This window comes from Porcisia hertigi, chromosome 21, assembly GCF_017918235.1.
Source record: "Porcisia hertigi strain C119 chromosome 21, whole genome shotgun sequence".
Taxonomy (NCBI): Eukaryota; Euglenozoa; class Kinetoplastea; order Trypanosomatida; family Trypanosomatidae; genus Porcisia; species Porcisia hertigi.
The window spans coordinates 562,009-575,001 of NC_090580.1; the positions used below are offsets into that span (position 1 = coordinate 562,009).

Here is a 12,993-nt window from a genome sequence, read left to right on the forward strand (position 1 = left end):
TCTCTCTTTCGCTTGATCCCTTCGCGCTCCTCTCGAGCTTCACTGCTATCTCCTCTTTTTTTTTCGGGGTTTCTCAAACGCACAGGAAGACCATAGATGTGTATGTGTGTGTGTGTGTGTGTTGTGGGTGTTGTGGGTTTATTGGCATCAGTGGCCAAACAACATGAGAACGAGCGGTTCGAGAAGACAGCGGAATAAATTACAACGCAGGAGGAGGAGGAAGATCGGACAGGAGGAAAAAGATGAGAGGGAACGACACAGCACCAGAACCAACGTCACACACACGCTGGCTTGCACCAAGCGACGACTGCATCGAGTGCGTGTGTTTGTGCGTGGGCGGGTAAGTGTCACTGCATCTCAGGGCCTCGGCGAAAAGAATACGCGGAGAGGTGCACACTGAGAAAAATTGGCGAATGGAGACTGGCAGGCAAACACACACACACACACAGACACAAAAATAAATGTCAGCACGGAAGCGGTGCGCGGCCCTCTTCTTGGAGCGACTGTAGCCGAGACAGTTTTAGAGATAAAGTTAACATGAGGACAGCGAAACGAAGACGCGTAGTGTGTCGCAGACGCCTTGACCCTCGATCGCGGGAGAGAAGGGGAAGGGGAGGGGGGGTTAAAGCACACCTCTTCGCCGCGCTGGACTCCACCACCCCTGCAGCCCACCCACCCCCCCCCACCTCCAACGCAGCGAGAGCAACAACTAGGTGATAAAGCCCCTATCGCCGACGACGTCGTCGTCAGCACCGGCAAGAAGACGTTGCAGCTGCCCATCCACACCACCGTTGGCACTGTACATTTGACCAAGCATGATCGGTGACAGAATAGGGTGGCTCTGCGTGACTGCAGTCGACGTGGACGTCGGACTTGAGTGGAACCAGTTGAAGAACTTCAGGGAGGAGAGGGAAGTCGTTCTCGCTGGGCTCGCAGCTGAGCGAGATGCGGTGATGAATGCAGATGGGGGCTTGAGAAGCCCCTGGGAGGCGAGCAACATTGAAGTCGATGGCGTCAACTCGGTGCGGGGGGTAGTAGTCGATGCCTCGGAAGCTACACCGCAGGTTGCATTCGTGGATGCGCCTGTGGCGTACGCCCACGCGCCTGCGTCACATTTGCTGCCAGGCAGGAGAGCCTCCTCTACTGAGTTGAGGTCGTAGGAGGCATCGCAGCGGTTGACTGGCGAGGAAGCATAAGTGTTCCCCTCGTGCATGACCCGCATCGCTGGTGAGGTGACCACCGGCATCGTCTTGCGACAGGCATTTTCGTGGTGCATCCTCGCTACGGGACAACTAGTGGCAGCGCCGAGAACGGTGTCCGACGAAGGCCAGATGGCGTCCGTGCTGGCGAGCCGAACGAGCGACGTGCCGTTCGCGGTGGTGGAAACGGAGGTAGCTCGGGTGGTCGCGACCCCTTGTGTGTGCGCCTCCCGTGCCAACACCGCCGCCGCCGACTGCCAATGGAGCCACCTCACCATTCGCTGGAACACGTCAGCAAAGCTCACAGCACCGTGACTCTTCGTATGTAAACTGCACGCCTCTCGCAACAACGTTGTCACGGTGGGGTCGGGCTGCACGACCACCTGCTTGGGGATAGAGCAACGGAAGGGAAAAGGTGGGCTGCAGATTCGAGCGCCTTTCCCGCTGTGCTCCTCTACGAGCACAGTGGTGCCTGCCACATACTTGCGCAGATACACACGCCGGCACTGCAGCTGACGCGGCACGACCACGAGCAGTGCGTTCTCTGGGCTGAAGCGGGAGCACAAGGTGCAAAGCCGAGCCTCGCTAAACTCCTCAGCAACCCACTGTATCGGCACATTGGCGTGCTCGGCAGAGGAAACGCCGGCGGCCACTGCTGTCTCGTACATGTGCCGTGCCTCACCGTTGCGGAGTGCAGCTTCTTCGGTGATGCTGTCGGTTGAGTGCCGCGGCCCAGTGGCGCAGGGTCTCCCCGGTGCACCAGATCGCGCCACTACGCCCCCGTCTAACGCATCCCCTCTACCGCCACAGGTCCACAAAAATGCAGCGATGATGAGCAGCCGACGAGCCAGGATGCCGTCTTGGGTGAAGATGACCACACGACCCAGCCGACCGCAGTGGAGAGAGTACTCGTCCTCTTTAGCGGTGAATCGGGAGGCTTTGTCGCCAGCCGCCCTCGGCGGATGAGATGGTGCCGGTGCGCCAACCCAGGTTGAGGCGGGGGGTGCGACTGGAGAGCATGAGCCGTGTTCCGAGCTGCGCGAAGTGGCGTTGACGGTGTCACGACTCAAAGCACCACCGGACGCCACCGTCATGCCGGCAGTGGACGTGAGAATCTCCGCGGTGGTACCATCCCTTGTCGCAGGAAACCGAGTGGCGGGGTCTGCCGTTGCCATGGCCCTACTTTTCTCCTCCGTGAAGCAAGAAGCTGCGGGACTGTGCGCCGACGCCGCGAGTGTAAAAGGAGCACCAGCCGCCAGTGAGCCAGCGCCTGTTGTCTCTGAAGGCGCTGCATCACCTGATGCACGCGTTACCAGGACGGCGTCCTTGCTGTTGACGTCGTCTCTCTCTCTCTCCAGGAGGCCGGCGCCGCCGCCGCCGTGTTGTCTGACCGGGGCGCGTTGTCCAAAATGAATAACGCCGGCGTCACCGCAGTGCTGCAGTCCGTGTTGATTGGTGAGCGAGCTCCAGTACGCGGCGTACGGAGAAAGCAACTCAGGGACACACTCCGCCCAAGAAGCAGCTACCCCGCCGCCGCCCGCGGGAGCTGACGACGACTCACGCACCGCCTTTTCTGAGGAAGCAAACTGCGTGGAGCCCGGCAAAACAGACGGACCCCGCACATTGGGACTTGACACATCCTCTATGCCGGCCGCCGACGCCGCCGTCGCACCGTCGCTGACGTTCGCGTTGTTGCCGACGCTGAAGCGCGCATGCAGACCTGCACTACCCACGCCACCCTTCGCCAAGGACAAAATGCCGCAGATATACGCACTCGCAAAGAGCTCGCTGTACTCACGCACAAAAGAGGTAGCCTCGTGGAGGATGTCGGCCAATTGCGGAGTTGCACAAGAAGCAGCGCCACAAGACAATACATTGGCGCTGGACCCCTCCACTGGCGAGGCAGACGCGTCGTCTGTGCTCAGCCAACTCATCAGCGCCGCCGACGCACCAAGCGGACCACTGGTCCACTTATCAGATGTACGCCTCATAAGAGATCGAGCACGCAAACTAGACAAGGAAGACCGCATCAGCACCGGCACCACCCACGCCGACGTCGCAGGTGCCAACAGCGGAAGAGGAAAACGAAGGCGCAGCGCGTTCATCAGCTCTGCCTTCACGGCGCGGTACGTCTCAACCGCCTCCGGATGCGCCTCCAACTGTGCGGCTATGCCCTTCAGCACCTGTTGCTGTGAGCCCTTCAGCTGTTGTGTTGGCAAGTAAAGGAGGCCGAAAAAGCGCTGGACAGTGCGAATAGAAAACTCGGTGGTGCGGTTCAACACACTACGCAGAACATCCACATGATGCAGGAGAAAACGGTAGTGCAGACCACATGGTGGGCAAAGAATAACAAGCGCCGCAGCCGCGTGACGGGTCTGCATGGAGTGCATCAATCCAGTATGCCTTGTAATGAGCGCTGCGAACGAGACTGTGAGAATAATTCGGTAGTAGCGAAGCTCACCCTTTGCAGATCGCACCTCTTCCATTCGCATGTTCCAGGGAGGTCCCTCCTGTTGCTGCTGTTGCTGCTGCTGCTGCTGCTGCGTCGCGCTCGATGTCAAAGCGTTGGTAACGGCGCCGGTTAGGCTGGTGCCTAAGCCAGCTGGCGTCCCGCCGGACAGCGGCCGCACAGTATCATCTCTGGTGACGGTGCCAGTTTGGGGCGCCGTCGGTGACGATGTGATAGGCGAGACGCCCAGTGCCGCAGTTAGCGCAGGGGCAGCCGAGGATGTCGCATTCCACTGCGTTGCAGTTGGCATTACAGTTGGCACGGGCTGCTGCTGCTGCTCCTCCTCCGCTGACGACAGCGGTAGCGGCGGCGCTTGTCCCTCGGCATGACGAGAAGTCGTACCAGTCGCAATCAAAGGTCGCGGGCGTCGTGCGCGCACTCGGCCACGCCTCTGCTGTGGGCCACGACAGGAATCGCTGGTTTCGGTGTCCTCGTTACTGAAAGTGCGCGCCGCCACTGTGTCCTCGCAACTCCACCCGGCATCGGCGCACACAGGTGTTGGATGACTTGACACACACGCGGCCCCAGCCGTTGATTGAACCCCTTCTGTTGCGGCTTCGGAAGCTTTGACGTCGTTTACAGACGCAGCGGAGAGGGTGCTGTCGTTCGGGGAAAGAGTGCCAGACGCGAGGGACAAGGAGCCGACGGGGTGGGGCGTCGCATCAACGAGCGCTGTGGGCGCTCCGGCCGCATGCGACTGCGTACACACACTGGTTCCTTGTTGGATCGAGCCGTTAGCATTGGCGGCCCTTGTAATCTCGGCGCCCGTTGCGCAAGACGACGGCGATGGAAGAGGCTGTGGCTGCGAAGGTGACGTCTGTGGTAAAATTGGAAGTGCCTGCAAAGAAACCGTCGGAGACGACACCGCAGAAGCGTTTTGTTTATGACGGCCAAAGGCTCGGATTGGGTACGCACAGGACCTGTCACAGCTGCCAAAGGTTGTGGGAAACGCCACAGTTTGGAGGGTTTGCTGTGGTACCTCCTCCACCGTCGCGGTGGCGCTGCGGTAGTCTCCAACAACAGCAGCACAGCCGTCACCGCCTTCTTCTGCCTCTGGACCAGCGGTGCAAAGACCATCCGCATAGGGGTTTCCTATCCAAGGGCGTGCGGCGCGACTGGCCCTGGGCTCCCCAAACACGGTCTTCCAGTACTGCTCCTGGCAAACGGTGCACTGTGAATAAGGGATGGATGACGGGGTACCGTCAGCCAACCCATCCGTCGACGCAGACAGAGAGGAAGCCGGTGCTCCCCTCGCTGCCGGCCAGGCGGGCTCCCGAGCTTGCGAGGTTCCCCTAGTCCCGATGCCAAGTTTTGCCGGTGGTATGCGATTTGAGTGAAAGATGGGCGGGTTGTTGCTAAAAAACACAGTGAAGTAAAAGCACGTTTGTGAGACTGTGTCGGTGCGGCCTGCGGAGGTGACGTTATGGTGATGCAGATGGCTATGATGGCGACTGCAGTCGCCCCCTCTGGCTGACGTCGCTCCTGCGGATGTGGGGGCAGAGCCGCTCTTTGCTGGAGAAAACGCGCGGAACGAGGACGAGCTCGACAGCCGCGTCACCGGTGATGCGTTAGAAGACATAGCGGATAGTCCACCCACCTCCCCTCCACCCTTTCTTCCTCTTCTCTTTGGCGTACCTGGACCGGTGATCGGAGAGGTGAGAGGTATTTCAATGATGACAACACACACACACACACACACACACCTCCCTTCCCCTCCCCTCGAAAAAAAAAAATGAAAGCAAGAGAACCAAAAATGGGGAGAAAGCGGGGGTTTAATGAAATCCACACAGAGGACAAAACACGGGCTAATGGAAGTGAAAAACAAAAGAGAAATACGTGGGGGGGGGGGGGGGGGGGGGGGGTGCAACGGGGCGGTCACCCCGTGGGGACACAAGAAGAGGGCACACAGTCGTACAGCAACGTGAGATGAAGAGCAGGAAGTAACAAAAAATGTTTTTGAAGAAAAGAAGATTCAAAGAGGTGGTCGTCTCGTAGACGTCCGTAGTGGTGACTGATTGAGAGAAAGTAGATCAAAGCGACCAAGAGAGGGCCTTCTTTCGTCCTCACGCCTTCTTCAGATGGGGGTAGTGGTACACTAAAAAACTAAGCTAATAGTAGAGGCCAAAAGGAAGGAAGGGGGAGGAAGGGGATGTGTTGTTTGCGGCTTGGGAGGGGGGGAGAGGCGGCGCGTGCGTTTTGTGGGGGACTTTTTATTTTTTCCTCTCGTTACCCGTGTGCGTGTCTGTGGAGGGAAAGCAGTACAAAAGAAGAAGGGAGGCGAAAATCTTGAACGAGGGAGGGGAGGGGAGGGGAGCACGGGAAGAAGGAAGGGAGGGGAGGCCAAAAAAAGGGCGGGAGAAAAACAAAGATACAAAAAAAAGGGGTGGGGGTATGGACGAAGAGGGTTCGCCAAAATCTAAACGACAAAACGAAAATGTACAAATATATATCACTATAATTTTGGAGGGACGGTTCCAGAATCTGTGGGGCGGGGGGAGAAGGAAGGGTTAAGGTAAGAGGAGGAGGAGGAGGAGGCGCGGGGGGGGGGGAGAGGGGGGAGTAGGATTGACAAGGGGTTAGGGTACAGCGAGCCAGACAAAAGAGGGGTGAGCAAAGTGGTAAAGGAGCGACACCGAGCCCTCCCACAAATCACAGGCGGAGAAACACACGCAATGAGAGGGGGCGAGAGATCACAAAGTAGATTTTAAACCAGCAAAAACAGAGACGGACACAGTAGTGTAATCACCACACGAACATCCAGACCACCACCACCACCACCGCAGAGAGTGCGCAGAAAAATAGCAGAAAGGCAGGGGACAGTCCACCCCCCCCCCTTTTTCTCGCTGTACCGGTCTCACGAACTGCGAAAACGTACTGGAGTAATGCACCTATGGGCGAGGAAGGGAGGAGGAGGTTCGGGTGGTGTGCCAGGAGAATGAAAATCACAAAAACAAGAAACACGCCCACACACGCACCAACATGAAGAAAAAAAAATGCGGGAAACAGGAGACGTCTTGGCGACAGAGTGACACACGGAAAGCTCAAGATAGACACCACACACGCACACACACACACCTACACACGGACAACTGAAGCAAGCAAGCACAAGGTCACCGAGTGGGTAATAAAAAAAAGACGCACAAAGAGACCCAGAGAGCAGCAAGAAAAAAGAACGGCGACAAAATGTTGGCAGGTGTGAGCAGGAGAAGATCTGGTGCCCCCAGCCTCCACACCCACACGCACCACCCACCGCGTGGGTATTCCTGACCCTTTTTTTTTCCTAATCCTCCCCCTCCTGCTACCTTTTTCCTCACACCTCTACGCGAAAAGAGAGCGTCGGTACGGAGAGTGAGCGCAGCCTACCTTCTCTGAGGAACGACCTCGGCGCTTGTGTCTCCACGTACGCTCCGCTACCTACTCCCTCTGCTTTGCAATACAAAAAAAAAACGGTGACAATGTACAGTCGTGCGTGTGCAGTCCAACCCTTTTTTTCTCTCTGGCGCTTGTGTGTTGGTCGGCGGTCTGCGTATGGCGTGTGCGCCTACAAACATGCGGCCTGCGAAAAGAACGAGTTGTCTTGCTTCGCAGCTGCCGGCACACACTCGCAGACACAAATGCGCACATACATATGGACTGGTACACGCTGCACCGCTAACTTTGACTTGTGTGGTGCCACTTTTGTTTTGCGCCTTCGGTATTTTTTTTTTTTGACTTGGTGGTCGGTGACGACAATTCGCACTGACTTCACACGTGCAGAAAAGAAAGTGACACACAAGGCGACGCGCATCGTGTGTGTGTGTGTGTGTGTGTGTGTGGAGAGAGAGGGGGGGGGAGGACGGTGTGTGCGCGTATATGTTTAGACGACGTGAAGGATTGACGTACCGAGAATGCAGAAGAGAAAAGAAAAAAAAAAGACGCAAAAACACAAATGGTGGAACGAAGAGGGTTGGAAGGTCAGCGATTAGTCTTGAAAGATGGTGTCAGGATGCACCTGACAGGGTGCAGCAGGGGGGCACGGGCCAAGGATGTGGCAAAAGTAGTCTATCAGCAGCAGGTGACACCTCCCCTCCCCCCCCCCTTACTCAAATACACATGCGCTCAGTTGCCATCCGGCTTCATCATGAGAATAGCGGAAGGAGGGAAGGAGGAGGAGGAGGGGGGGGGGGGGTAATGAAGCGTGTTTAACTTTGCCGGCGTTTGATTCTGGTGAGAATAAAAGTGCAAGTGGATCGAGAGAGCAGACATCCCTCATATATTCGCATGCAGACACTTACGTGAAGACACCGAGAGTCCTGGCATACATATACATATATATATATATATGTCTGTGTATATGTATGTTTGTGTGTGTGTCTGCGTGCGTATCCCTGGAATTGAAAAACGAGCATGCCGCACGGGGTGCGAAAGCAGGGTAAAATTAAAAAGCGGTGAGGAGGCACGGATATATATATATATAGAGAGAGAGAGAGAGATATAAACACAGATGTATGCCTAGATGGAGCAAGGAAGGGGAGGGGGGAACAAGTAGGAAGGAGCTCGATGCCCAACACCCCCTCTTCCTCTTCCCCCGCCCTGATTGGTTGGTTTGAGCAGCGCAGTTGTGCATACAAGCATCACGACGTGTGGTGCGGAGATGAGGAGGCCTGGGCGAGGAACCGCTCGGTGCGCCTCGCCGCCGCCGCCGTGTCGTACGGCGCCTTTTCTTCGACTGACATGTGCCGCCAGACGCAAGAAACCTCCCGCATGCTCATCTTCTGCCTCCCCTTCATGCTCGAACGGAAAAGCGCAAAGCTAGACGAGCCGCGTGGTCGCTTCTCCATTGAAGTGTGCGTCTTTGACTGCAGCCCTCCGACAACACGCGGTGCCTTCTGCGGATGTGACAACGACTGTTCCGCCGAAGGAAGTGAGAAGAGCAGTGAGGCAGCCGATGGCGGCTCCCCCTCTAAATGCTCCGAAGTTGGCGCCTCTGCAGACGAGCTCAAGGCCGTCGCTGCTCCTCTGGCGGGGACATTGACAGAAACCTTCTTCACCGTCCCCAGGTGAGCCTCCCATGCTTGCGCCTCCTGCTCGTACGGGCACTTATCAGCGGGGGCCATGCGTAACCAAGACAGTGCAGCAGCAGCGCGCACCTCACGATCGCTGTGATGCCCACCTTCTGCGGCTGGGGCCGTCCCTAGCGAGGCCGCCCCTTTTCCTTCGCCTTTGCTAGCGACCACACCATAAACTGCCGCAAGGTATACCTCGTATGCGCTCACAGGACGTCGCGGAAGTCGTCGTCGCCACGCGGCTGTGTTTTCGATCCACGGCAGGGACGACAAACTGCACTCGGTGCGCTGAGCTGCCACGTGAGGGAGAAAAGCAGCGTCACGGGGGAGAGAGGCGCTGCCGGCAACGTTATGGGGGCTCCCAAGTGCGTGGTCACTCTTTCCACCGAGTGCAGTGCCACAGCAGGGACAAAACCGTATCATGAACCTGCACTGCCCACAGCGGCGAGCGGGCTCCATCTGTGAAGTGCACGCGCGTCTGGCGTCTGGCGTCTGCGTGTGCGTGTGGAGAAAGAAGTGAACAAGAGGAACAGAGAGCGGTGCTCTGCTACAAGAAGAAAAGAATGGCACCCCGCGCACACGTAAAGTGAGGGTTGGGAGCAACAGAAGCAAAACAAAATTTGTGAGAGACGCAGAGATCAGCAGTGGCAGAAGCGAGGCGAGCAGGGGCGGTCTGTCTCCCACTGCGCCTTATCCTCCCTGCTCCCCCCCCCCACTTCTCCACCTCCTGTTTCTTCTTGTGTGACAGCACGACCGGTATCGCTCCGTGTCCGAGCTCGCATGTGTCGCGGGTGTGCGTTGGAGAAAGGAGAAGAGAGGGGAGGGGCGGGACGTACACAGGAGAGTGTATTTCAAACATAACAACAAAAATGTGTTCCCTTTTTTAGGAGAATCTATGGTGAGCGTGATGATGAACGAACACACACACGCACACACACACACACACACAGAGCCGTGCACTTATGCACTTTTAGCCCCGGGGGAGAAGGGGGGTGGGGAGGGGAGGGGAGGAACTGGAAGAAAAAAAAAAGAGGAGGTGGAGCTGAAAAAGAAAAGAGGAGGAAAAGGATGATGGGGTGACGAACAAAACGAACAAGCATCAAATAACAATAATATATCAATATAAATATATATTTAAAAAGGTGAAGGAATGTCTGGTGCTCTCGAATGCAACAACACTTGTAGCCTCACCGCTGCCTGAGCAGAGACACAACTACGCAGAAAATAGCTTGACATAGCGTGCCTGACCCCTCAACAAGCATTGCCACGGATGGTTGGGGAGAGCATGCTTCAACCGAGTTACAAATGACCACCATCTGCTCGATGGGATACGCCACGCAGCCCCTTTCTATACCCTTGTGCCGATGCCGAGCAACTTGCGGTGATGACACAAGTGAAGTACCAGCGGGTGTAGAGAGGTCCGAGCAATCGCATCGTCGCTGGCATTCACTTTATAGCCCTGAACCGCGTTGCGTCGGATTGACCGACAACTGTGAGCAGGTTTGTGTCGTCTGTTGAAGTAAAACAAATGTTTCTCACGACAGAGGCGCGTTACACCCGGCCATCACTAGGCATCTCGTTAGGAAGCCTGAGCTTTTCACCAGGGATGCAACTACATGGCGAGAGGCGACATGGGAACGACTGTAGTGCGGCCTGGAAAACGGTGAGGGGGTGGGGAAGGAAACACTGTGGACTGAATCTGGCATCGCTGCGGTGCATCACACGACGAGCCTTTGTGGACAGGCGAGGTGGCGCGCCTCGCGCATCTGTGAGGTTGGTGTATGGAAGAATAGGACACGGAACTTCGGGGGAGGGAGGGGAGGGGGGGGAACGAGAAATTTTGAATACGTGAATGTCGAGTGTGCGTGCGTGTGTGTGTGCGTTGTTGTTGTTTGGGGGAAAAAGGGGGGGGGGTGATTTGTCATGTTGACTCGTGACGTGTTGTGTGCTTGTGTATATGCACTGCCAACGTGAACAGGACACAGAGTAGGGCGCGGGTTCGCAGGACCTCATGGCGGCCATCAACGTCGCTGCTTCTCCGCCCCCCCCCCCTCCCTCCCTCCCTCCCCTCTCCGAAACAAGTGCAGCTCCGTCTTTCGCCCATGGACCTACTACACACACTCACACAGGTACGCAACACAGAACAGAGTACGAGCTCCAATAGCACGGGGTCGCTATAGATAATGCACAACCGTAGTGTAGCCCTCAGTGTTGATCAGCAGTCGGTCAAGCTCCCAGCCAGACGTTCGCAGCGCGCGCACAAACTCAATGAACTGTGGGTGCAGGCCGTCGTACACTGACTCGGCCGCTCCATCGTCATTTCTATCAGCCACACCACACGCCACCGGCGGAAATCCAGTGTTCCTCGGCGGCATTGAAGATGTAGTGGAGGTCGGCGACGTCATCTGCTCAAACTCCACCGGCGAGTACCGCGCAGGGCTGGCGTCATCATGGCTCTCGTCCAGCATTCCATCGGCACGCAACGCGTTGATAATATGGATTCGCTGACCCTCGGCTGAGCTTTTCTTGTGCGGGTGTTTGAGAACGCCGCTCGTGCGCGCTAACCGTCCTTCGCGACGAAGCCGCACCGCGCGGCAGTGCATAAACGCATAAAAAAAAGCCCACAGCTGCCGGTACACAAGCGACAAGATGTGTGGCGGGACAGCGACGTGCTCCCTCTGTAGTCGCTCGATCTCGGCCGTCTCGCGCATCAACGTCTCTGCCTGTTCTGTTCGGCGTCCCTCATCCAAGTCGTCCCAGTCCGCAGCTGCTGCTGCTGCTGCTGCTGCTGTCCCGGGAAGCGCGGATGCCGCTGCGCCAACCTGCCTCTCCTTCGTCTTCATATGCCTCAGACCAGCATCGTATTGCCTCTTGTATCGTACCCAACTCTCCGGGACCCCCTCCACGGTGAAGTACTCGGGTAAGATCATGTAATACGTCATGTCCACATTGTCCACGAGCAGTGCGATGCCGCGGGTCGCCAGGGATGATTCAACCTGCTGCACCAGCTTGTGCCTGCGGAGCGTCGTCGGGTCTTTTTGATGGCGCAGCACGTCGAGGAGTGACGCCCCGCAGTGCATGCGCAAAGTGAGCGTGGTGGGGTAACAGTGTCTGCGAAAAAAACGGTAGACGCTGCCAAAGACGCTGTTGCTCAGTGGCGGCAAGGCGCGCAGCGCCGGTAAGATAAACAAACGCTCAGCAGCGTTGGCGCGACGCGGCGACAGATCGAGGATTGGCATCACCGACCGCGGCGCCGACTCCTTCTTGATCGCAACGAGTTCCTGGTCCTTGAAGGCACAGTACTCTTCTAGGCACCACTCGAGGTGCGGGGCATTCAGGCGCCTCAACCGCACCCCGCGCACGCCGCGGTAGTTGGCAAAGATGTGCAGGGCGGTGCAGAGCGCGTAGACAACCAAATTGAGAAGCGCTGACGTAGCAGGGACAAGGTAGGTAAGGTATATTCCCAAGAAGAGTCCGATAAAACTGCCGACGTTGCCGCGCGTTGTCTCTTTTGCTGCGACGTCTGCGGCGTTGTTGCGAAGAGCGAAGTGTTGAGTAAAGGACTCGTGCGTGCCACTGCTGCACACACCGACGAGCGCCTTGATGACAGATGCAAAAATTACAACACTACGGAAGGTCACTTGACCTCCGGGCAGCCATGGAGCACACAGCTCCAGCAGGCCAGCGAAGTCGCTCGCGATGTCAGCCACCAGCCGCCACGTCTTTGCCCGGTACTCAAGACCTTGAGAGATCAAAGAAGCAAAGACGATGCTGCCCATCATCCGCACACCGTCTCGCATCATCCAGGAGAGCGTTGAGCTGGTCAAGTTGGCCTTCGACTCACCCACGCCGACGCCCAAGAGCACCGCTCGCATGCTAAGCGCGGCCGTCGCGTTGCTCGCCAGCACCTGAACCTGATCCCAAAGGGCAAAAGCCAGCAGGTCATCTGTGACACTGTTCGGGTAGCCGTCAGGCAGGAGGATGCGCTCAAGAGAAACCTGCACGCGGCGCCACATCCTCCGCGTCGATGACGAGCTCGTAGACGTGCTTGGCGACGTTGGAGAAATCACAGCATCGCCTTGCTCCTTGAAGAAGTCCAGCGCATAGACATCGGCTACCACCTCCACAAGGCCGCCTCGTGCATTGACGCGGTAGGAGACGCATCTTCCGCCAGTGTACTCCTGCAGCGTTCCCCCGACTGAATGTGTCAACTCGCTCATCCCCCTGTGTCTAGACAGGA

At 57.3% G+C, this 12,993-nt stretch overlaps 3 protein-coding genes across 3 annotated transcripts; all 3 read right to left on the minus strand.

Annotated features, from left to right (window-relative positions):
* Positions 1 to 709: 709 nt before the first annotated feature.
* On the minus strand, positions 710 to 5,287 carry JKF63_05138 (uncharacterized protein; the record flags this gene model as incomplete). Its single annotated transcript, XM_067901107.1, has 4 exons — positions 710 to 3,788; positions 3,819 to 3,940; positions 4,007 to 4,313; positions 4,344 to 5,287. 4 exons carry the CDS (start codon positions 5,285 to 5,287, stop codon positions 710 to 712), a joined length of 4,452 nt encoding a protein of 1,483 aa, XP_067757470.1.
* Positions 5,288 to 8,321: 3,034 nt separating this feature from the next.
* JKF63_05139 (uncharacterized protein) lies at positions 8,322 to 9,212 on the minus strand (the record flags this gene model as incomplete). Its single annotated transcript, XM_067901108.1, has 1 exon — positions 8,322 to 9,212. The coding sequence occupies one exon, from the start codon at positions 9,210 to 9,212 to the stop codon at positions 8,322 to 8,324; it is 891 nt and encodes a 296-aa protein (XP_067757471.1).
* Positions 9,213 to 10,927: 1,715 nt separating this feature from the next.
* Positions 10,928 to 12,973, minus strand: JKF63_05140 (uncharacterized protein; the record flags this gene model as incomplete). Its single annotated transcript, XM_067901109.1, has 1 exon — positions 10,928 to 12,973. One exon carries the CDS (start codon positions 12,971 to 12,973, stop codon positions 10,928 to 10,930), a length of 2,046 nt encoding a protein of 681 aa, XP_067757472.1.
* Positions 12,974 to 12,993: the final 20 nt, after the last annotated feature.